This window comes from Hoplias malabaricus, chromosome 15 (genome assembly GCF_029633855.1).
Source record: "Hoplias malabaricus isolate fHopMal1 chromosome 15, fHopMal1.hap1, whole genome shotgun sequence".
Taxonomy (NCBI): domain Eukaryota; kingdom Metazoa; phylum Chordata; class Actinopteri; order Characiformes; family Erythrinidae; genus Hoplias; species Hoplias malabaricus.
Genome location: NC_089814.1, coordinates 36,888,320 through 36,912,385, shown reverse-complemented (window position 1 = coordinate 36,912,385; position 24,066 = coordinate 36,888,320). Strand labels below are relative to the sequence as shown.

Here is a 24,066-nt window from a genome sequence, read left to right as displayed (position 1 = left end):
AGTGGTTCTGAGTGTGTCCTGAAATACTCCCTGGCTTTTTATCTTTTGAACAAACTCAAAAAATAGCCAATAAACACAGGCCTGCGGTTCTAAATAAACAGAGGGTTGTGAACAGTATTTTAAAGCTGCCATCCTTCTGAATGTTTTGCTGTGTATTGTCTCCATAAAAAAAACATAATAAAAATAAAATAAAATAAAAACCTTAGATGGACCAGAAATCCATAAAACCCTGAGAAATCTCAAAGTCATTCGAGATGGTGTTATGTTATCTGTGAGAGTGTGTGTGTGTGTTTTCTTTTTTTTTGTTTGCACCCACCACCCTATGCCTTTGACAGTCCACTCACTGAATTGCATTTCATTGTTTAGCCCCTCAGAGAGCACACAGTATATTTCCAGGCACAGGACTGTAGGTGGGCAGTTCTGACAGCCTCAGGACTCTCTGGCTATGGCACTGCCACAACACTCAAATCTCCTTCGGCCTGTGTGGGCTTCCTTGTAAAAACCTTGTCAACATTGTCATTTTTCAGCAGGATTGCTCCCGCTCGACGAGTCCGACGCCGCCCCTCATTGTCCCGCTACTCCTTTTCCTCGCTCCTGCTTATTGCCTCTTTCTGTTCCAGTCCTGATAACCTCTGAAAAATGAAGCACTCGGGGCTAATGGCTGGGAAATGCTCTGAAGAAAAGCTTAGCGAGAAGCCGCATTGTTTTCAGGACGAGGGGATATTGTACCTGCAAAACGTTGATATAAATATTCCGGCTCATGTCCCTGTACTCAGCCTGGCGTAATCTGTTAAGGAGTGCTTTATTTATTCAGCAGCCGCAAGTTTCAGCCTCAGCAGAAAGTGCGGAAAAACAGGTGCAAGCTCTTTATGAACTAAATACACGAAGCTCTAGATGCACATCAGATAGTCCAGATAGAGCGGGACAGGGGTAATTAAGGTCATTGTTTATGTAAGGACCCAGACCAAGCCAGAAAACGCCTCATAGAGATTAAAGCTACTGTCCACTCATTTTCAGATTCGTTTAGTGGTAAATGTGCACTGAAAGGTCACAGAGAGAATGACCCAGGCTTTTCTCTTCTGATATGTTTTATTATTTTGAAGACTGTTCATTTCCACTGATGTTCATGGGCAGGATAAAGTTTGGCTGATGTGACATCAGGTCTGCCACAGAACCAATTAGAGGTAGCGATAAAACTCAAACATCCGCGTTTAAAGATGTAACGCTTAGTTTCCTGAAACAACTGCAGCCCACCCACGAGCAGCATTTAAGCCTCTAACCCACAGTCATGAAGCTTGGTCTAAAATTTAAATAAACTACTGGACACTTATCATCATCATAACTTGTAGTTATTGTATGTTCACTAAGTTAGCTCCCATCCACTGGTGGCGCTGCTTCACTGCATACACTCATAGCCTCTGATATTCACCCAAGGAAGAGCTATGACAGGTCGATCTCCAAGATCTTACAAGTCAATTGCAATAAATCAAGTTACTATAGCTGTGTCATTCCGTATCCGCAGTGGTTCTCTGGTTAATCAGGAACTTATAACACCGCGGTCACACTGGGATAGTGTCCGCAAATTCTGACACATGAATTCACGTCCCTGACCGTTGCTGCTGCTCCGTCTCGGCCCTGTCTGAGCCGACACAGTGTGGTGCTGATGGTTTCAGTTTCAAAACAGGAGAATTTACAGATTACAACAGAGCGAGACTCAAACTGTACTCCGGTGTTCGGCCGAGGCGTGCTCCTGATGTGCAGGAGATATGCAAAGACTAAATCCCAGTTTGACAGGAAAGATAAGGTAATAATAAATAGTTTGTAATATAATACGTATACTATTTTTTCACATTTGATTCACTCAGCTTTACATTAATGAAGTAAACTGGTAGATGTTTAATTTGTTCAGAATTCTTATTGTGATCTTGTACGTAAAAAGGTTGACGACCACAGAGCCATGAAAACATGAGTTTTCTGATAAAGACAAACACACAAAACACTGCTTTTCTAACTTAATGGCCTCTACAGGGTTATTCTAAGATTACTTTTAGAGTTGGAGTTAGGTTTGGGATAAGCTTTAGGGATAGGGAATATTTTACAGCTGCTTTTTTCACTCAGGGTTGCCAGATATTCAAATGATACAAGGTTGGGTTTGAGAGTGTTGCAATAGCCTTGCTTCATTGTCCATCATTCTGCAACGTGACCACTCTCTCACTACAGTACCTTTTATATATCTATTGAACATAACATGGCAGATTTGTAAGTAGCATAATTCAGAAGTGAGTGGACAGTGGCTGTAAGTGAAATTCTGGCTTAAATGCAGAGTTATCGTAGTTAGTTTTTGTTTTTCTTGCAAAGCACACGAGAGTAGAATAGAAAAATGCGAGACGCTTTTGAATGCCAAGCTCTTCTTTGATGCAGCTTGAGCTTTGTTTCAGCACTCGTACCCTTCAATCTGCTCTCATCATGGCACCCCCCGCATCTCCACGTTCACCAGAGCACTTCACATTAACATAATACCGGAAAAGAGGAGCACGGAGAAATGCAAATGCCTCCGAATACACCTCAGAATCCTTGGAAGTTCCATGCAGAGGTTTTTGGAGTTCTGTGACAGTGATTGGCGATACTGACTATACCTCACCGTGGCTTATATATAAGACGCTAGCTGAGATGAAAGCTGAATCTACATGAGTGTAACTGACAAGTCCCGCCCATTCACTTGGGTTTCCTGCTGAATGTCCATCAAGACCAGCCTCTTTTTAAGCTCAGCGCTAGTTCTTCTCCGTGCCCCGGTGCCGGGGTTCGTCTTGTATGCATTAAGGCTCTGCTGAGCAAGCAGATGTAGTGATAATTGGACGTGTGAGGCAGGCATCACTACACTGCTCCAATGATGGGGCCTGGGCCTCTGGTGCCACAGGTGAGTGCTCCACTCACAGCTCCATCTGAGACTCCAAGATTGAAAAAGAATGGAAAGGCTATTTAAAAGGAGAAAATGGAGCTGGACGAAAGAGGTGGGGATTGTGTGGGGGGCACTAAATTGAAAACCGAATCAGACTGCGGTCTATAGATAGAAATAAAAAGAAGAGAGGCAACAAAGACCAGATGAGGCAGGCGAGAAGATGGATAAGAGTGTGTTCGGAGGGGAAGAGCTAAAGGCAGGATGGTGCTTCCATCTCTCTAATGACTAACAAATACTAGAAGTCCGTCCTCATCTGATAGATTCTTGCCCGTGTTGCATTTGGCTCATGGGTCAAAAGACGACTGAGTGAATCTTCTCCTCGTCTCGCGTGTGATTGATGGCTAACAGCAAACATTAGACAGCGGACATCACTCGCAGCCTGGAGATCAGCTACTCCCTTCACCTCCTGTTGCAGTCCTAGCCTTCTCCATGAGTCCTAGCCTTCTCCTCTGCATTCTTTTAGGCTGTTAGGAACACAGGAAACGTTTACACACTGGGATCAATGTGGTTCTCTCAGAAGACACCGGATCCTAAAAGATCGGGGCTTGGTCTCAGCCACTCTTACTTAAGCTGTAAAAAATTAAAGTGTAACTCAGTGTTACTAATTTTTGTCACTGCAAAACACAAGTCTGAGCTAAATCACAAGTCTTTAGGCTGGAATCTGTGTCAAGTCATGAGTCTTTAGACCTCTGTGCACTATTCTCTGACCCTGCTCTGTTATTTTACATGACCTAGCATTTTGTGGCTGAGTTGCTGTGGTTCCCAATTGCTTCCACTCTTTTATAACACCGCTGACAGTTCACTTTGGAATATTTAGTAGTGAGGAAATTTCACAACTAGACATGAGGGTGATCCTATCTTTCACAACTATTTGTAGAAGCAGCCGGCGGTGCTTTGTTTTATTCACCTGTGGCTATGGAAGTGATTGGAACACATGAATTAACGGGTTTGGACAGGTGAGTGAATAGTTTTGACAATATAGTGTATAATATCAGATACTTTTCACTAACATTTTATCTTTGTTTAAATCAAGCACGTTTCCTTTTACTCACAGAAACATGAAAGTGTCTATCATGACAATTTTGATGTAGGCGCCTTGCTCAAGGGGATTTCAACCATGGATGTTGAGGGAGGATACAGTGCTTTTTCTTCAATCTCCCTCCCCCTAACTTTCTTTCCAGGCAACCTTCCTGTCCCAAGCCTGCATCTCTAACCATTAGGCCTTGACTGAGCAGATATTGGATTGATTTTAAACTTCATGATTTATAAAGTCATGTGCAAATGTTTGGGCACCAGAATGACATGTACTTTACTGAGCACTTCAAAATAACTGTTTATTTAGCGAATATAGGACCCCACAGCAGTGTTCACCCCCCGTCTAAACAGCTCTGTTCAGAACACCCCCTTTCAGCACCTGTTCCTTTTTCTCTGTTTATTTCTCTGCTATCTCCATTTTGTTCCTCTCAACCTCGTCTTTGGACCCTCCCATAAACATGGGGCCAGAGCCCTGATTGGAGGGACTCAGACGAGGGGGCGGTACAATCCTAATATGCCGTGTATGTGTAAGTGTGGGGTGTGTTCCCGCCTGGTGCTCAGTGATTCTGGGTAGGCTCCGGACCCACCGCCGCCCTGAACTGGATAAGGGTCACAGACAATGAATGAATGAATAATCACAGTAAACACAGACTAATAACAATATTAAACACATCAGAAATATAAGACGATGTTTCTCTATGAAGCAGTGGGTGAGAGTGAGTTTGAAGAACAGTGATTTGTTCAGATTCTCCTTGATTTACATGAATTTGTTAAATCCACAGCACTTTATTTAAAATCATTATTAATTCACCACTAAAACTAGGCCCTGGATCATCACCTCAAATAATACACACTCCACGAGGACAGAGTTAAACACGTTCACACACAGAGGATCACACTGGAGGAATGTGATTGGGTTTATTCTAATGAGGGGGTGTTGTTTGTTGTTTGTTTTTTTAGCAAATAAACACTTACAGCTCAGATAAATAGCTTTTTAAATCTTAATCTGTGTGTGTGTGTGTGTGTGTGTGTGTGTGTGTGTATGTGTGTGTGTGTGTGTGTGTGTATAAAATATGACTTTTACAGCATCAACTGATTATGTAGATATTAGATGATAATTCTTAGAACCCCGTATATTTAGAAAAACGTCAGGTGAGGTTTAGTCTCAGATTTAAGACCCAGACAGTAGTAATCCATCCAAGGGCACCCTACTGTCAGCTCCCTGCAGAACTTTTATCTGTTTAGAATCAGCTGAGACTCCTCAGGAAACTCCAGAACTGCAGTTCTCAATAAACAACTTGTTATGAACAGTATTTGAAAGCTTTCCTCCTCCTCTCTTTTTCTCAATAAAATAAATAAATAAATAAAAATAACTTTGTAGAAGGACCAGCAAATCCATAACACAGCGAGACATCTCCGAGCCGTTCAGGATGACTTTGCGTTATCAGGGACGTTTTCTTCATTTTTCCAGTGGATTATAGGCTGCTGTCCTTGACAGTTCACCCACCAAATTACATTTCAGTGCTTAGTCCCTTCCAGAACCTACGGGGTCTATTTGGGCAAAGAGCTCAGGGCACTCTGACTTTTACACCACTGCCGCCATGTGACCTGCTCTCAGCTTCTCTTACTTAATGATGTGAGAGTTACGCAGAGGGTCTTTCACTAGCGCCTGGGTTTCAGGGTCAGTTTGACTGTGTCTTGTTCGGTGAATGTCCACATTAATTTGAAAGAAAGTTGGAGACTACCGATCCACACACTGTGAAATAAGAGAACGGAGAAGAAAGAAAACTGCTAAATAAAATGGCTGAAAAGTTTCCTACCCTCATCCAATAGTTACAAAGCGCAGTTTCTGCTGTGCTGAGCTTGGAGTCGCAACAACAGAGGCTCTGTACTCCTTATTACAGCTCAGTGAAGCGTCACATTTATTTTGAAGCTGTAATTTTAAGGTGCAAAATACAACTTAGTGTTGCTTTAATTAATTGTATTTTTTATTATTTTTTATTTATTTTTTTGACAGGCTTCTCTAGTTGTTCCCATCCCAGGACTAGGTGCTTTATCCACGTCCCCGAGTTGATGATTAACCTTGCGAAGCAGAAGCCGAACTAATTAATAAGTTATTAATAATAAAAAGCTAAGATTTCCAGTCGTGTGTTTGAGATGTTGAACTGTTGGGGGAATACGAAATAGAGACGTTATCGTGTGTGTGTGTGTGTGTGTGTGTGTGTGTGTGCGTGTGTGTGTGGTGGTGGTGTGGTGCATGGTAATCTACATTTTTGAGTCTATGCTAATGTTTAACCTATTTTTGGCGGACGGGGCCCGTGCTTGTGTGTGTCATAGTGTGGGAGACAGTCGGGGAGCCGAGCGGAGCATTAGCGCCGGAGAGAGGCAGCGTTTACCTTGATGAGGGATTTAGAACATGTTTAATTCATGCTGCCTGACAGTTAGCGCTGCACACACTGGGCCATAATGGTGCAGCGCTGCATTTCAGTCCCAGTGGCATTACACATCCTCTGTAGCTGTCAGCATACCCTCGGTACCCTGTGGAATAACACACACACACACACACTGGGGGGGCTAACATAGCAGTTTAAATACCCATGTAAGGTGGGAGTTTGACTCCCTCAGGCTGAATGTACATTACTGTAAACGCTTTGGACTAAAAGCTGGACCCAGAACTTTCATCCTGGAGCTGCTGAACCGTTCTGTTGGTAAAACATCCTGTGACTCCTGTATTCATGAGGCATTATATGGGACATCTAATACTTTACTACGACTGCTAGTACGGACCGCTTCCGTGGTAAAGGCTGAAACGATGTTTTTGGGAAGAAGTTCAGAGATGAGTAGAGGCCTGAAGCCTGCCCCCTGGTGGATAGGTGAAAACAAGCAAAGGGGTGGAGACAGGGTGGAGGTGGGAGTGAGTTTGTCTGACACTGATATGAGTTCACAGGGTATATTTAGGGCTGAGAGGAGGAGTTTGGGGATGGGCCTACTCCCAAATTTATGTTAAAATAAACACATATATACAAAGTAAACCAAGATGGCCCCTCCCTTGTTCTCGTTTTGTTTTGTTTTGTTTTGTTTTTTTATACATTATATATAAATTGAACTCGTAAACAAACACACATTTCACTTTTGCAACCTGTGGTTAATCTGCCCATCGCACATGTAATTAAGCCTCTAACCGAGCTCATAATACACCTATTTCAGCTGCTGGAACTTGGTTTTAATGAGCTTGGCTTTCCCCGACACGTTGGCAGAGCACTTCCCGACGCTAAAACTTCAACCCTCTTGGCAAATGCTGCCGTAGCCCATTACCGAGGGTTTAGTAGCTGTGTGTACTGCACTGCCAGCACCTCCTCTCCTTTCTGAAATACAGAAGCCATACAGTGTTTGAAAACTAAAGAAATGAAGGCTGCGTAGAGTTGCATTTTACAGTAGTGATTCCCTAAATGTGGATGAAGAGCTGCAGTGGTAACATACACACAGTGGGCAGCTGTGTTTTAGGTGAAAGGAGCAGTATGTAAACACTGTGCCGCGAGCGCCAGCCACACCTCTGCAGCGCCACCTGGAGTCAGCTGAGAGTAGAGTGAGGAGTGTGAGGAGAGGAGTCCTGTAGAGCGCAGACTGAGGGAAAGCAGGAGAAATCTTCAGGCACCCTGCTGCTGTCTTGTTAGCGCTGGCTTTGTTGCTAGGTTACGTGAATTTTGCGGAGTAATACCAGAAGAGCTTATCATGCGAGGTTAGCACTCCTGGAACATCCCCCAGCCAATCACACTGCAGGGTCGGAGCTAACTGTGATATAATTAAAAACGCAGACTTGAAAGTTCCTTGGGCGGCACGGTGGCGCAGCAGGTAGGTGTCACAGTCACACAGCTCCAGGGGCCTGGTTGTTGTGGGTTCGATTCCCGCTCCGGGTGACTGTCTGTGAGGAGTGTGGTGTGTTCTCCCTGTGTCTGTGTGGGTTTCCTCCGGGTGACTGTCTGTGAGGAGTGTGGTGTGTTCTCCCTGTGTCTGCGTGGGTTTCCTCCGGGTGACTGTCTGTGAGGAGTGTGGTGTGTTCTCCCTGTGTCTGCGTGGGTTTCCTCCGGGTGACTGTCTGTGAGGAGTGTGGTGTGTTCTCCCTGTGTCTGCGTGGGTTTCCTCCGGGTGACTGTCTGTGAGGAGTGTGGTGTGTTCTCTCTGTGTGTGCGTGGGTTTTCTCCGGGTGACTGTCTGTGAGGAGTGTGGTGTGTTCTCCCTGTGTCTGCGTGGGTTTCCTCCGGGTGACTGTCTGTGAGGAGTGTGGTGTGTTCTCTCTGTGTGTGCGTGGGTTTCCTCCGGGTGACTGTCTGTGAGGAGTGTGGTGTGTTCTCTCTGTGTGTGCGTGGGTTTTCTCCGGGTGACTATCTGTGAGGAGTGTGGTGTGTTCTCTCTGTGTCTGCGTGGGTTTCCTCCGGGTGACTGTCTGTGAGGAGTGTGGTGTGTTCTCTCTGTGTGTGCGTGGGTTTTCTCCGGGTGACTATCTGTGAGGAGTGTGGTGTGTTCTCTCTGTGTCTGCGTGGGTTTCCTCCGGGTGACTGTCTGTGAGGAGTGTGGTGTGTTCTCTCTGTGTGTGCGTGGGTTTTCTCCGGGTGACTATCTGTGAGGAGTGTGGTGTGTTCTCTCTGTGTCTGCGTGGGTTTCCTCCGGGTGACTGTCTGTGAGGAGTGTGGTGTGTTCTCTCTGTGTGTGCGTGGGTTTTCTCCGGGTGACTATCTGTGAGGAGTGTGGTGTGTTCTCTCTGTGTCTGCGTGGGTTTCCTCCGGGTGACTGTCTGTGAGGAGTGTGGTGTGTTCTCTCTGTGTCTGCGTGGGTTTCCTCCGGGTGACTGTCTGTGAGGAGTGTGGTGTGTTCTCCCTGTGTCTGCGTGGGTTTCCTCTGGGTGCTCCGGTTTCCTCCCACAGTCCAAAAACACATGCTGGTAGGTGGATTGGCGAATCAAAAGTGTCCGTAGGTGTGAGTGTGTGAGTGAATGTGTGTGTGTTGCCCTGTGAAGGACTGGCGCCCCCTCCAGGGTGTATTCCCGCCTTGAGCCCAATGATTCTGGGTAGGCTCTGGACCCACCGCGACCCTGAACTGGATAAGGGCTACAGATAATAAATGAATGAATGAATGAATGAATGAAAGTCCCTTTGCGAAGTGTACACACTGTAGTATTATTTATACAGGGTTATATCCTCAGCCCGTCAGATGTGAAGTGGTTGCGCTTTGTCGTGGTAGGGATTAAATAAGTCAAAACAAGAATAGGAGCTCACTGGTATTTCAAGGCAATATTGTTTTCAGAACCTAATCACATTCAATACTCCTTTAGTCCCTTTGGTATTGCTTCTCTTTCCCGTGCCGCTGCGGAGCAGGAAAAGTCGAAGCCAATATTGTCAAGCGCAGATTTATTATGAGAGTTGGGTCCACTTATCAAAACTTTCTGGTTTCTGCGCATATATTACTCTAACTTCTGGTGTTGTTCATTCTCAGGGTTGGCTTTCTGCCAGCGCCATCTAACTTGGATCGCCAGGATCTATTTATTCTGCATAGTGAAGATCATCTGCAGCTGAAGGTGTAACACTGGTATCACTGCAGAGTGGCTCTGGTTGGGGCGCTCATTAAATAGCCTCTGGGTGGCAGGAAGACTTATGTCGCGGTTCGTACACGTACACTCAAGTCGAGCCGAGCGGTTTTGTCGTTTCTGCCGTGTACAAGCACAGAGGAGCGAGGCAGGGTTCCTCCAGGACCATGGTGCAACGTTAAGCAACAAAAACAAGTCACTACACTCCAGAAATTGTCATCATCTACTTCGACAAATACTAGTGGAAGATACATGTGCAGAGATATGTAACGTATAACAAACATGAACTGAGTAGTTACTGAGGCATAAATGTAATGCTTCACTGCAAATAATAATGAGAATGTGTGCAAGAAAACACCAGGTAGGGTGCAGGTGTGAAGTGTAGTGAGTGTGAATGTGAGGAGGGGTCAGTTCAGCTCTGGGGGAAAAAGAAAAAAGACATCCTGGCACCACATTGAAACTACATTCTGTTCCAAATAGCACCCTCCCCTCTATACCACTCTACTGTGTACTACATAGGGTTGAGGGAGTGATTTGTGATTCAGCCTTAGTGCGTTGGTGATGTCATTTCAGAGCGATGCACACCACCACAAGCATAAACACTCATAGCGGTGTAGGGCAGTTGCGCAGGTGAAGGCACAGAAGCCCTGGGGTCGGAAAGTGGCAGAAAAAAAAAGAGTCTCGGTCCATTATGCTAGGCTTTCTCTCACTCTCTCTCTCTCTCTCTGCTAACGGCAGAGAAAAGGATCTAGAGTTGGTTAGACAACCTAGAGCTCTCCAAACGCTGAAAAGCACCAACCGAGATGAGGATGTTGCTCTATTCCTGCTCCATAGGGGGGTAACACTGACTTAGTTTTGCTGTTACAGTTACATTACTTAAGGTGGAACTGACTATAAATTCAGGAGAGCGCTAACTTCATGAAAGTAAACGCAGAGGGAAAGTGCTACAAAACTAGAGTTACACTTCAGCCGCCTACAAACAACAGCCGTTCCACTTTAATAGACGTGGGGCTTCTGAATGTAAACAACCAGAGAGAACAGTGTTTCCTCACTACCGTAAACATCCTTCTTAATAGGCGCGTGGTACATGTTCCCTGTTTACTGTTGCCATGGGAATAAAGGAGGGCGGAGCTTTACGCAATGAATGCACTGACTGACATTACAAACCCCATCCACAATAACTTTTACAAACACCAAGCTATTTTAAATGTTTTATATTAATTTTTGAATGGAGCCCTGCCTACTGTGTACAAATCAATCACTTTCTAATGTAATTCTGTTTGCATTTTTGAGGCTTTCCACTAGTGAAGTTGGATTATATCTAACTCCACGAGCCTGGCCTACTTCCTATGCATTGTTTAAAAAAAAAAGGAGGTAAAATCCGCAGCGGAAAGTGTAACACCGGCATTTGCTAGATCCGACAAGTACAAATCCTTACTAGAGTATTCCCGCAAGCCGGCTCTGGTTAGGGAGCTCATGTTGCCAATACTCGATTCAAAAGGAGCCCACTCCAAACGGGCCGGGTCACGTGGCGCTTGTTCCTAGTGATCCCTCCCTAATGCTGACAGAGACTGGTGCTGCAGGGATCGATGCCCCGTGATGGACAAAAGGGAGGAGCACACGACCGTCTCTGTCAGCTCCTTCTCCAAAGATATCAGCGTCAGATAAGGGGGCCAAGCACTGGAATGACCTCCCCCACCTCCCGCCGACCCCTCTCCCCTCCCACCCCCTTTCGAATTTAAGGGAAACCGATGAGCACAGCACTTTCTCTCCAAGTGCTCTTTTCTTTTTTTGTGCCGGAGTCATTACTGCTTCTTTCAGTCTGCGCAGATGAGTTCCGCGCCGTCGCAGCATTGTTTCTGGGATGTGTTTTTTCCTCGTCAGCCGCTCGCTTTTTTAATGTCACGAACACAATGCGGAGCTAAGAATCTCTTCAGGGCTCGGTGTCAGCATTCACTACAGATAATACATGCAGGGATCAAACAGTTGTGCACATGCACGCAGGCAAAGCAATGTTAATGTTGTTTTTTTCCTTGTGTGTGTGTGTAAATGACAAACCCAGATTTAGTTCCTTACTTGGTCCTTGCGAGCTACTACCTTCACAGCCCTTCTGCATATTAAATCATGTCGCCCGCTCCCTCTATCGCAGTAAATATCGCAGCATCTATTTTTCATACTGTCCATTATGCCTCCGCCTGTTCGGTTCATGGATGGAGAGTAACTCCTCGACCCCTCTTTCACCTCCCACACTGTGGATGGATGGAGTCCATTACCTATCGCAGGTGCCTTATGATGCCTTTTAGGCATCTTGCCCTGGTGCTGTCAGCCCATCATAGCTCCCGCTGATGTGTGTTTGTTCCCCCTTGCCTTGTTGTAAGGAAGCCCTGCTTATTTACTGGAATGGGCTGCTTCCTGCCTTGTCATCCAGGCAGGCGCTTCTTCTGCTGTTGACAGGCGCTTGATATCACCCAGCAAATGTTTTGCACAGCCAGGGGATAGCCAACTTGACAGGTGTGGGATACTTCTCACGTAGGGCCAGACTACATGCTGTGGTTGTTATGATACACTGAGGCTCGTTACACCGTGATGCAGAAACAAGTCTATCATAGTCATATCCAAATGAAAACGAAAATGGCAATGTACTTTCCCACTCATACAGACAAGTTTGGCCTCAACACGATCGTGCAAATATTCAAATTCAATATTTCCAGTGGGGTTTGCAGTTTCATAGGCTTTTGATCTCCTCTGTGCTGAGATATGAGTTTTTAGCAGAGGCGATTGCTCTAAGACTGCAAGTGAAGCTCAGCTTCCCCTAAAATATAAAAAAATAAGTGATCAAATATATACTGTTGTGTACATGTCATTGAATAAATATGCACTACAACACGCTCAACTTTTGTTCAGAATCAGCTTCTTATCACTGGTAAAGACGTGGCTTTCCTCTCAATCATTCCCGCAGCTTCACAGTGCTTTAAACAGTGAGAACGCTGAGCGTCCACAGAGTTCAATAGCGAAGCAGCGAAGTGCAGCGAAACGAGACGAGTCATTGGATAAATGCTGGGCTTTGCCCCGCCCATCGGACGCTCAGCGTCTCTGGGGGTCTATGGGGCAGTGGGCTGGCCTCGGCTGGCCCGGACGCTCAGCTTCTGCATGATGATTGGATGATCTGTCTGAGGCTGAATCCCTTTTTGATTGACAGCGAAATGAGCAAATCAGCGATCCTTTGGTGTAAAGATCCGTGGGAGCATTAAATTTTCATTCTGTTCTGAGTTGAACCTGAGACTTTCTTAAACCTCTTAGCGGCATTTTCTTTGTTAAAACGACAACAAACAAATCGAGCTTCTATTTCTGGTGGGTTTTATTGTAGCTGCTTGTGTTTGGAGACTGACTTCTATCTCAGTTTCTGTCCAGCGGGTGCTGCTGAGCCCCTCCACCGTCACAAAGCACTCACAGGCGGACACACTTCACATGGGCCAAGGCCGTTTAAGCCTAGCTCTGCTGGTCATTGAGAGGACACTAGTCAAGTCCCTGGAAAAGACGCCTTGTTGGTACGACAGGGTCACAGACCATTTTCTTAAAAAGGAACGGAGGGTAGAATTTACGTATAAATAAACCCACACATTTTATGATGTAGGCTGAAACTGAGCTTCCCCTCCTTGAAAGACCAGTGCCTGAAGCGGGGATTGAACCAACAGCCTTAACATGTTTTATGTGATCACGCATCAGCTGTGTCAAACTGGGGCTACAAGGCTGCCGCTGCTGACGATGTGAAATGCTAACAGTAGCTATGATTCAATTATCACTCAAATATATTTCAAATATCCATCACCAAACTCCACCAAACTGCTCCCACCTCTCTGTTCAGGTCGGGCATGGCGTCAGGTTTAATGTTTAAGATATTAACGTAACTTACAGAGAAGTTAAAGAAGTGCCCGATCATCACTGTGAAGCCAAGAGCTGCCGTCGGCCATTTTAGACAGCGATGCTGGGCCGGTTCCACCTCAAACAGAATGGACAGATACGAACGCTGTGGACATACGGATGCAGGCATGAGGACACTTGATTAGACACTGGAGTTATGAAGCTTCTTTCGTTACACACATACCTTCACTCAGGAGGTAAAACTAAATAAAACTGCACTTTATTAAAGGGAAGTCATGGAAACGGTGAACTATTCTGTAGAATGTCCCTATCCAGATGTGTATGAAAACAGCTGCATTATCCCACCAGTCCAGTGGGGGGCCATAGTACCTCTTAAAGAGCGACATCAAAACACCACAAAGCGTTACTCCATCCTCCCTCTGCAGTGCACTACACACATCCAATACATTTATTCATCTGTGTCAAATGTTCCTATAGAGCACAGTATACTGAGTGATATAAGGAATAGTGAATAAAGAGCCATTTCAGACACAGTGTCATGTTAATGTCTTACTAAGCACCCACTGACGTGGTGGTGGTGTGTTAGTGTGTGTTGTGCTGGTGTAGAGTGGATCAGACACAGCAGTGCTGCTGGAGTTTTTAAACCCCTCAGTGTCTGGACTGAGAACAGTCCACCGACCAAAAACATCCAGCCGACAGCGTCCTGTGTCACTGATGAAGGACTAGAGGACGAGCGACACACACTGTGCAGCGACAGATGAGCTACTGTCTCTGACTCTACATCTACAAGGTGGACCAACGAGGGAGGAGTGTCTCACAGAGTGGACAGAGAGTGGACACAGGGTTTAAAAACTCCAGCAGCACTGCTGTGTCTGATCCACTCTACACCAGCACAACACACACTAATGTAAACAACGTGAAGGACAGCTGATGTAGTTAGCTAAATATAGACCAAAATAGAGACTATATATAAATCAAGGGGTGGGGACGGAGAGAGTCCTACCCTTCTCAAAATGTTACCTAGTGCAGTTTCTGTAGTGCTGAGCCTGTGGAAGCAAACACATATGTTCGATTCTCCCTTTTACACATCAGTGGTGCATCATAATGATTTTGAAGCTGTAGTTTTAAGGTAAAAATTCGACCTACTGTTACTTTAACCCACACCAGCTTTTTAGATGTAAGCCACAGTCTGTTAGTTTCACAGAGAATGTCACTAAAACAGGAGCATTTCTACCTTGTTCACATGTAGTTTGAACCCAGTTTGGAGAACAGTAGATGTAGGGTTTGCTCTTTAACTCAAATTAGGGGTTGCTCCGCTGGTATATGTGTGAGATGTCAGTTCCCAGGCTCCTTTGCTCATGGCGAGACGTGCAGACAGTAGACGTGCTCAGTCACTGGCTCACGCTCTCGTCTCCCCTGACTCCCAGCCGGCTCATCTGCCCCATCACACCACTGAGGACTCGAGCAGATGTATCACAGCACTGGAAAATAACAAGCCCTCAGCCCTCTGTGAACTGCAGTCTTTTCTGTAGCCTGTGGTGGTCATCCCCCACCCCCCCCCCCCACATCCCCCCCACAGCCCCAGCCTCTCTCTCTCTCTTTCACTGAGTGTAAACTCTTGACCTGCTCGTATGTAATGAGTCTCCACATTGCCCTCAGGAACCTGTTTGGCTCCGTTTGATATATATATACATTTTGTTGGAGGGGAGGGAAGAAAAGCTCGATGAGATTTGCCATTTACTGGAGCGGAGACGGAGAAACCCTGGCCTTTTGTCTTGGCTCGGAGGTTTTTCTCAGCAGAGCCTCAGCCAATGAGTCAGACAACGGGCGTACTGTAAAAAAACAACAAAAAACAACGACAGACTTATCAGCCCCTAGTCATGACAGTACCCAGGTATTGGCCTGACTGGAGTGTCAAGCTGTTTGTTGCGTACGGGACTTAAGTGTGAGATAGAAGACAGATACGCAGTAAGAGCGCCTTTGAAAATGCGAGGATGGCAGCATCGACGAGAGATTAGCTCCGAGCGGAGCTGCATGTGAGGAACAGATACTAGAAGGAGCCCGGACAAAAGAAAATGAAAAGGAAAACAGGCCGTTCGTTGTGTTCCTTCAGACACTGGGGATGGTGTTATTCATTTATTTATTTATTTTTCAGATCTGAAGCAAGAGTTAGATTTTCTCCTTCTGTCAAAAACACCGAAGCCCTACACTCCTGGTGGTCTCTCAGGTCTCGCATGGATGACCGAGACCCCATTGTTTCTGGAGGATTTATTCACTTCTGAAGCCTAGTCTTGGAAACGCTGGATGGTTTTATCACTTATTGATGGGTGTTTGCTGTTTTAAAGCAGGGATATTATACAAATAAATTTATAAATCATACGTTCCATGCATTTTCACATTTATTTGGGCATCTGCAACCCCACAAACTCTGAAATAAAACCACGCAGTCAGCTTCTAATGGGCTGCGTAAGCTTTGAAAACAAGCTAAAAAGGAGTCAGTCTGATTTTGAGCTGATTTGGGATCGCCCCGCCCCCTCGTCAGAGTCTGTCCAATCACAGCGCTGGACCCGCGTTTATGTGAAAGCACAAAGACGGGGTTCAATGAAACAACACAGACACCACGAGGGGTCGGGTTGAACAGCGAGCGGCTCATTATCATTTAAAGGAACATGTGCGTTCTGATAAGGGCTGTTTAGACAGAGGAGAATGCTGCTGTGGGGTTTGATCCTTGTGGTATTTTGACCAAAGCAGGTCACAGATTGTCTCCTTTAAACAAGTGCCATAAGATCAAAAGAACAAAATCATTACTTCTTATTATTAGTGCGTTCACAAATGTAGACAGAGGCAGATATTAAATGTTAATATTTCCTTCCATTCAAGTTCATGTCAAACACTCTCTGTCCAGTAGGTAGGAGAACTGTGCCGTAGATTAGTGGAGAGTGGTGTTATTCATCGTTTACGAAGCTCTCGCTCATTTGTTGCCATTGACCTTCCATTCTCCCCTCCGCAGATGCGTGAGTCCACGCCCTTCTCCAAGAACGCCAACAACACTTTCAACATCGTGGGCACCACATACCCGATGAGCGCGGGGAAGGACCCAGGGCTGACCACCATCTCCAAGAGCGCCACCACCACCCAGGCCCCTCCTCCTGCCCCGCAGCCGGTCAAAGAGGTGCGCCTCTCCAGGATGGACGGCGAGTACATCATGCAGGGCGGCAAGAAGTCGTACAACCGGGTCAGTAAAGTGGACAAGATCTCGCGCATCATCTTCCCCGTGCTCTTCTTCATCTTCAACCTGGCCTACTGGGCCACCTACGTCAACAGGAAGCCGTCCATGACGAGGTCCAACGGCCAGAAATGAACCCCAGGCAAACGGACCGCCGGTCAAGTGTGGAGTAGCCACTTTTCTTTTGCTCTTGTTTATTTATTATACATGTGATCACTTATTGGCTTAGGCTGGTTTTATACCCTCACGTAGGTCTCGACTGTAGGTTTTCCTGCGTTCGTTTCTTTGTTCTTGTTGTAGGAGAGGACTGTCGCATGGTAAGATCTGTCTTTTTCTTCAGCAGCTGAGAGCGATGGCAGAACATTGAACAGTTTCCTAGATGCCACCCCATTCCTCTAGTAGGCTACATGCTCTTACCACCACACCGTACGTCGCCAGACAAGAAAAACCCAAGCCGTCATTGGTCACCAGTTGCCATGGCGAATGCCCATAGCCTTCAGCAGCAACGTCGGCAGGCGTGTCATTAATAACCGCCAGTGTCTGCTCTTGGAGGCTCGGCTGACCTAGAGCAACATCATCCAGAATTGCTTTTCTCATCCCTGCGTATATAGATTTAACTTATTTATTTCTTCTTCCAGTCTGATGTCTCTTATTGTTTTAACAGCCCAAGTAGGCTCAAAGGTAAAGAAACTGTGTGCCTTTCTCAATCCCTTCTCCTGTTGAGATGAATCGGTCCTCGCAAGCCATCCTCGTCATCTTCAAGCTTACCCTCTTCTTTTTCCTAGTAAAAGAATAAAAGAAAGGAAGAAAAAAAAACAGTCCACATGAAATGAACCCCAGTGGCTCGCCGTGAACTCTGCTGAGAGCCTTTCCATGTGAGCTGATTTAATGCAGGCGAGGCACTGGGCCAGCCTGCTTTACATGCCCATTTACACACACCACCTGTGGCGTCTGTTTGAAGTCAGAAAAACACAAGGCACGTCATGCAGATGATAGCAGTACGCCATGATGCGCTCGTGTGTAAATTGCAGTGTGTTTTGTTTGTTTTGTTTGTTTAAGGATTTGTTTCAAGCTTGGAACAGTACCAAAAATTACAGTACGCGGTACCACTCTACAATAAGGCTTTATTAATCATTTTAAACATATTACATTAAGACTACCTACATTAAGAGCTTAAGATTAACTTAAGAACTGTTATTAACTAGGTTATTAACCCTTATAAATCATTTATAAGCTATTATAACACATCGCAAACAAATCAGGTGAGTATGATGATACACGTGTTGTTGAACAGTAATTACACCGAGTGCGGTCACTCCACAATGAGGCTTTATATTTGGTCATTAATTTGATCATAAAAACATAATAAATTATTACTAACCAATTTACATAATTATATAATTAAGTCCGCAATAGACTACACTCATTAACAGATTCAAATCTTTTAATAATGCTTATAACTTGGTTATAACAATCTTATAAATCTTAAATGAGATGTTATAGGCATTCTGTCTAGTAAATAAGATAATGACATTATAATAACGCTGGATAACGATATTTGACAGGGGAATTTCAGCTTGTGTTATAACTGATTATAAATGATTTCCAATCTGTTTATCACCTGATCTTCGAATGAACTCATTTAAAATATTTGTCTTATTGGAAAATGGTACCCAGTAAACGAATGCCATTACTTCACACTGAAGTTTGTATGGTTTATTACAGGTTTATTAGAGATTTTAAGTGGTTTATTTGTGTTTAGGTTCTGTTTCGCTGCTACTTTATCTTCATGAATGCACCTTGTATTACGTATGTAGTTACTTAGTTATCACATATATTCCAGGTATTTGTGGATCAGTTTTACTTTTGCAGCGACAAATCACACCGGTGTGTACCTGCTTTGCGAAACATTAGACACGACCTAGAAGTCTTGCAACTAGACGTGAATTACTGTGCCGCCATGTCACCGTAAAGGGCCAAAATGCACCACCACTAGGAGTTTAACCTTTTAGAGTTTAGCGTGACGTACATAGGCTTTTGTTTGTTTGTTTGTCCATAGTCTTTCAGCCAAATACTGTGACCGTGTCTGTGTTCCACCACACGATAACGTTAAGCTCATTCCGTACGTTGATATTTACTAAAATGTGCCAAACCATTAATGACCTTTTGCGTTAAATTCTTAGAAAGTGCCAGGTTTACATGTGAATTTTAAACAATGACATTTTTTAGATGAAAAATATTTGAAAAAACACACACAAAAAAAAGTTACGTAACGTATGTACTTATGTGACAGCAAGCTATATTAAGCAAAAAAACATTAACTTGATCATTTCATTGTCGCCATGGGCCATCACGATAGCTATTAACAGATAGCGTCTAAACCCACGACATCGTCATCGACACGAGAGAGTTCTGTTGGATGATTTGTGTTTGTTTTTCAGTGTTTAGAATGTGAATCAAAGTTCTGAGGATTGTCCATACACACATCTCACGCTGTATTAATAGTAGATTAATGCATGACAATCTCCTCATTACTGTCTAATCACCATCGGTTGCGCTATAGTGTCATAACCTTAGTATGAGGCCTAGCGTCTGAGTATGTTGTATAGTGCTCTTCCAAATAGCCTTATTTGGAGTCTATAGGTACCCCGCTGTCTCTAGGTGAGCTCTGGTAGGGGTTCGGACTTAGTCTGAAATAATCTCAGTGTTCGTTGACACCGATAGTGTAAAGAAAATCATGAAACCATATCCCGATAAGTATATTTATATAGGATAATATGAACATCTATTTATGCTGACTACATCTACAATGTCATATATATATATATATATATATGTTTTATACAGTATAAGATTATAGCCTCTATAGAAGCAGCGCAAAGTGTACAAAATCGACAATGGGTAGAGCTAACGTAGACCAACTAAACTTAAAGCTATATTCCAATATCTAAGGCCAAGTGAAAAACAAGAAGAAAATAAAAAACGTTGTGATATTTTGTAGATATTGTGAATCCAGTTTAAATAGGGTCCTTGGAAACTGTAGTCTGTTGAAATCTTGTTAACAGCTCACTATAATGTTACTGTCTAACACATGCACACATAGTGCTGGGGAATATTTACAGTACTTTGACCTACGCAGGGGAGACGTGCTCTGTCGATATTTACTGTAATACAGGGGTTTTCAAACTGAGGGCGATGCACCCCAAGTACCGGTCTGGTTGGGTGCAAACACAACAAATAAATATAATACTGTGTCTCTGTAATTAATTTGTCGCCCACTGGACTCTGGCCAATAGCTGCACAGTTACTGCCTTCATTTGAAAGAACTGTTAAGATGAGTAGCTACCGTGGAAAACAATAAACAAACTGAGTCTGTGAACAGCAGCCAACTTTAGTGCTGAAAACATTCCCAGAGCATTTTCTTGTTTTTAATTCCCATTTCAAAACCGAAATGTACACAGACCCGTCTGGTTACCTGTTGTTTCTTTGTTTGTTTTTAAAATAACACAAACTCCAATGTGTGACGGTGCTTTATTTAAGGCTCTGTGCTCTTTCTGGAGCTTCTTTATCTCGACGCCCGCCAACACCATCAGTTTTCACACTGAGGGACCTGCTAATTTTGGTTCCAGCTGTGAACAAATTGTCTGGTTCAGGAACCTATTTATGCGCGTGAAAACGTGCCGATCAATCCCAAATTAGGTTCGTGAACAGGAACCGTATGGGTTCCACAATGCTGGCAAAGGGCTAACAGTCTTGGCGGTGGGTTAGTGACCTGTGACAGCTGAAACAGTGGCTATTTTCCTGCACGGTCCAGGCTCATCCAGGGCAAGCTTGAGTTTTTTAAAATGGAATAGAATTTTTTTTAAGTGTGTTTATATTATTTTGTAAACAGAAAACAAGCAAAGGCATTTACTAAAGATATATAAGTAGACATAATGTGGGGGTGCATGCCCAGAACGGTTGAAAACCCCTACTGTAATACATAGAGTATTCCGTTTCTGACCAAGCCATGATTAACGAAGCCTTCTGAAAGACATTAGCGCAAGTTTGTTGCTGCTGATCTCTTAGTGTAAAACTGCCTGCGGACTCACCTGAGGTAACCGACCAACCGTATTACAGTACATTCTCAACTTAGCATTGCTCTCTTGCCTCACATGGTGTTTTTGTTTTTTTCTTTTGTTTTGTTTTTGTTTTGTTCTGTTTTTTATTTTCCTCCCCGGAGTGTTTTCATAGCTCTGGCTCCAGCTTGTTAGCCTTGCTCCTGGTTGACATGGCTGGCCAGACTCTGGCTCTACCGCTTGTACTGCCTTTGTGTGCACTTTTCCTTCTAATTTCTACTGTGAGGATGCAGAAGCTCCATCTGCAAGGCTTCCTGTACATACTGTATGAAAGTGGAAAAAAAAAACTTTACTGCAATTTTACTGCATGTCCCAAAGTGTCAGAGAACCTCGGTACAGCTTCTGTTTTGGACGAGTGAACTCTGGTAGATCTTAGCCAGTCAGGGTCTTGGTTTCCTTTTCTCAAGCTGGGGCTAGATCTATTCAAATAGGTCCCATTCTCCACGTGAAATAGACGACCAAAGGGAAAGCCAAGAACGTTGTGTGTTCAGTGCTTTCGAGCCTATAGTAGGAGAACACAGAGCTACTCCTGCCGGGCGACAAACATCTACCAGAGTTGTTCAGTGTGGTTTGGGGTGGGAAGAAAAAGAAGCTGGCTTGTTGAAGTATCAATCTCGTGCCTCTTGGTGGTTAGTCGTGTCGTGTGAGCTGTGCTCTGGAGCATGCGAGTTTTAGTTTTTTAACATTATTTAGTTACGTTCTAAATTTCTTTACTTATTCTGTGGTGTTACACTGTGATTCTACACCAAGGCGAAAGGAGTAGGAGCCGTCTTAATGTGGAAAAGAGAGTGAAATCTGCACTAACCTTGAGCGAATAATTTACTAGTCGTATTCTAGTACACTTTACCTGAACCCTGTTTATAAGACTGATATAACCATGTCATTACCATACCACAGATACTGTATGCTGTTTGTTAATGAACTGCTCTGTGATTGGTTACACTCCTGACATGGGCTAAACTGAGCTGTTCTGCATCGTATGTCAAGTGCAGAGACTTTAGAATGGCCCCACCCCCTCGACTGAGTCGGTCCAATCACAGCGCTGCACCTGTGTTAATGCGAAAGCACAAAGACAAGGTTAAACACAGCAAGACAGGCACAACGAGCGCGGAGAAATAAGAAATAAACAGAGCTTCTCCTCGCTCCTCACTGCTGTGCGCTCGGGGTCCCGGTGAACAGCGAGCGGCTCGTTATCTTTTAAAGGGACCATATGTTCCTTTTAGTCATAGATTTAAATCACTCTGCCTATATGTAACTGCCATATTAGAGTGTTATTTTATATGATGCTGATTCCTTTGATTGAAAGGCCACCTTAATTTTGAGTTCATTAATTTCAGCTCTAAATAACTGGACAAAAGCCACCGCTGCGTCTTCAGTTCTGTCAGTTTGTTTACACTCTACTGAGCAAAGTCTTTAATAGTCAATCAAGACAACATACAACATCTGTTATGACATGGTCAAGGCACGGTTAAAAGAGTTTGGTGACCAAATTAAAGTAAGGCATTTCTCTTAAAAGACATAATGAAGCTATAAAAAGGAGTGAAATGATGTAGAGGGCCCACTTCTGGTCTCGCTTGCAGCCTGGCATCGATTGGATCTTTAGGGACCAAGAAGTGGTGCGTCTGTGCTCCCGCTCCACTTTCCCCCTCACTTTGATTTTTTAAGGCTGCACCTTGAGCAAGGACAGTGAGCGTACAGAGGGCCAGCAGATGCAGTCCGCTCCTCTGTGTATTAGTCAGAGTTTGCAGACAAGGGCGAGGTCTTTGTCTGAAAGGTGGTCACGAAGATGCATCGGCCGTACATCCAGACGCCGTAATTGTATTGAGGAAAATGGAACAAAGGATAGATCTCGTGTTGGGACCGGCGTGCTGGATAAACAACAGGCACTTGATAAAGACGCCCGCCTCAAAAACAAACTGTTGTGTTTACGACTTGCTGCCTCAGTCATACATCATGATTATTGCCAAATTATCTGCCGTGCCAAATGACCTTTCCAGACAAGTGCAGGGGGAGCTGATGTGCCCATGGATATTGTGTGTGTGTCTGTGTGTGTGTGTGTGTGTGTGTGCCACATGCTACAATGGCGTTTGCATTGAAATGTCACAAGTGCGTTTGTGACAAGTTACTTTGAAAAATGCTAGCAACAGAGAACCCATTTACACGGCTTGTGATTCCCCCCCCAACACACACACACACACACACACACACACACACACACACTCGTCAAGGAACTGACCTATCCCACTGCATTAGCCTCAACAATTTGCTGGCCATCTCTGGCCAAGCTTGGCACAGTCGAAAACCGTCCCTAATCCTAGTGAACTGTCTACACCTTAAATATGCTGCTTACTGAGATACCTTAATTTGCCCTAATTTTAAAGCAGCATTGAAGCGTCCCTCAGCAATTAAAGCAATCCCATGGTGCAATGCAAGCACCATCCATCGCTCTGACACGCTGAGGCGACGCTATTGGCTGAGGTAAGAAAACATCAGTTGCGTGCAGTGGGCAGGAACAAGCCATAACGCAATCACTCAATAACTGGAGCGTCCCAATAACCTGCTGTATGAGGACAGACGAGGGCAGCTCACTAGGTTTTGGGACAGACCCAATGTTCTGCTTCCCCCAGCTGTAACAAGGACAAAAGGAGGAATAATATGCCCCCAAGTCCACATGAATATTTCAGAGCCTTCCTGGAGCTTTTTTAGTTCCGGTAATGCAGCTTGGTTACTCTTGCCTGCTCTGAAAGGCCTTTGCGCTATTAATTATAAATCGATGAGCGGTTCTTGTGCTTGAGGAGTGTGTTTCCTCCAGCTGTGCTCAGCACCTGTGCTGCTTCCATGACCCTCCGCCTCTTCTTGTCTCCATGCAGCGGAGCACGGTACTCAGGCTCCCCTGGAAACCGTTTCTATCTCCAGAGTCCGTGTGGGAAGGATCGTTGTGATTTCCATGTCGTGAGGCAATACAGAGCAAGGGAAGACCCTCTTTACCCGACTACTCATGGAATAACAATGTAATAGGTATTTTAGTACACACTTTAGCATCATCCCTGCCTAACCCCCGGGTGTCTAGAGTTGTTGTTATTTTTCGATATCCTCCTCAGTTATTAGTCATAATTCTAGCCAACATTGCATCTCCCCCTATCACACACAACGCTCCCAACCGCGGGAATGTGGAGGGATGACCACAATGTGCTGTCGTGGAACAGTTCAGAGCGTCGGAGGTGAATGCAAACTGTCCAGATCTGTCATATCAGTGTTAGATAGC

At 44.7% G+C, this 24,066-nt stretch overlaps 1 protein-coding gene across 1 annotated transcript in view; it reads left to right on the top strand.

Annotated features, from left to right (window-relative positions):
- The window catches only part of LOC136668221 (gamma-aminobutyric acid receptor subunit alpha-3-like), a 152,592-nt gene extending 134,759 nt beyond the window's left edge, over window positions 1–17,833 (top strand). Inside the window, exon 10 of the mRNA XM_066645592.1 lies at window positions 16,468–17,833. Within this exon, the coding sequence (XP_066501689.1) occupies window positions 16,468–16,818 (351 nt within the window). The 3' untranslated portion in view covers window positions 16,819–17,833. The remainder of the gene's footprint in view (window positions 1–16,467) is intronic.
- The last annotated feature ends 6,233 nt before the right edge of the window (window positions 17,834–24,066 follow it).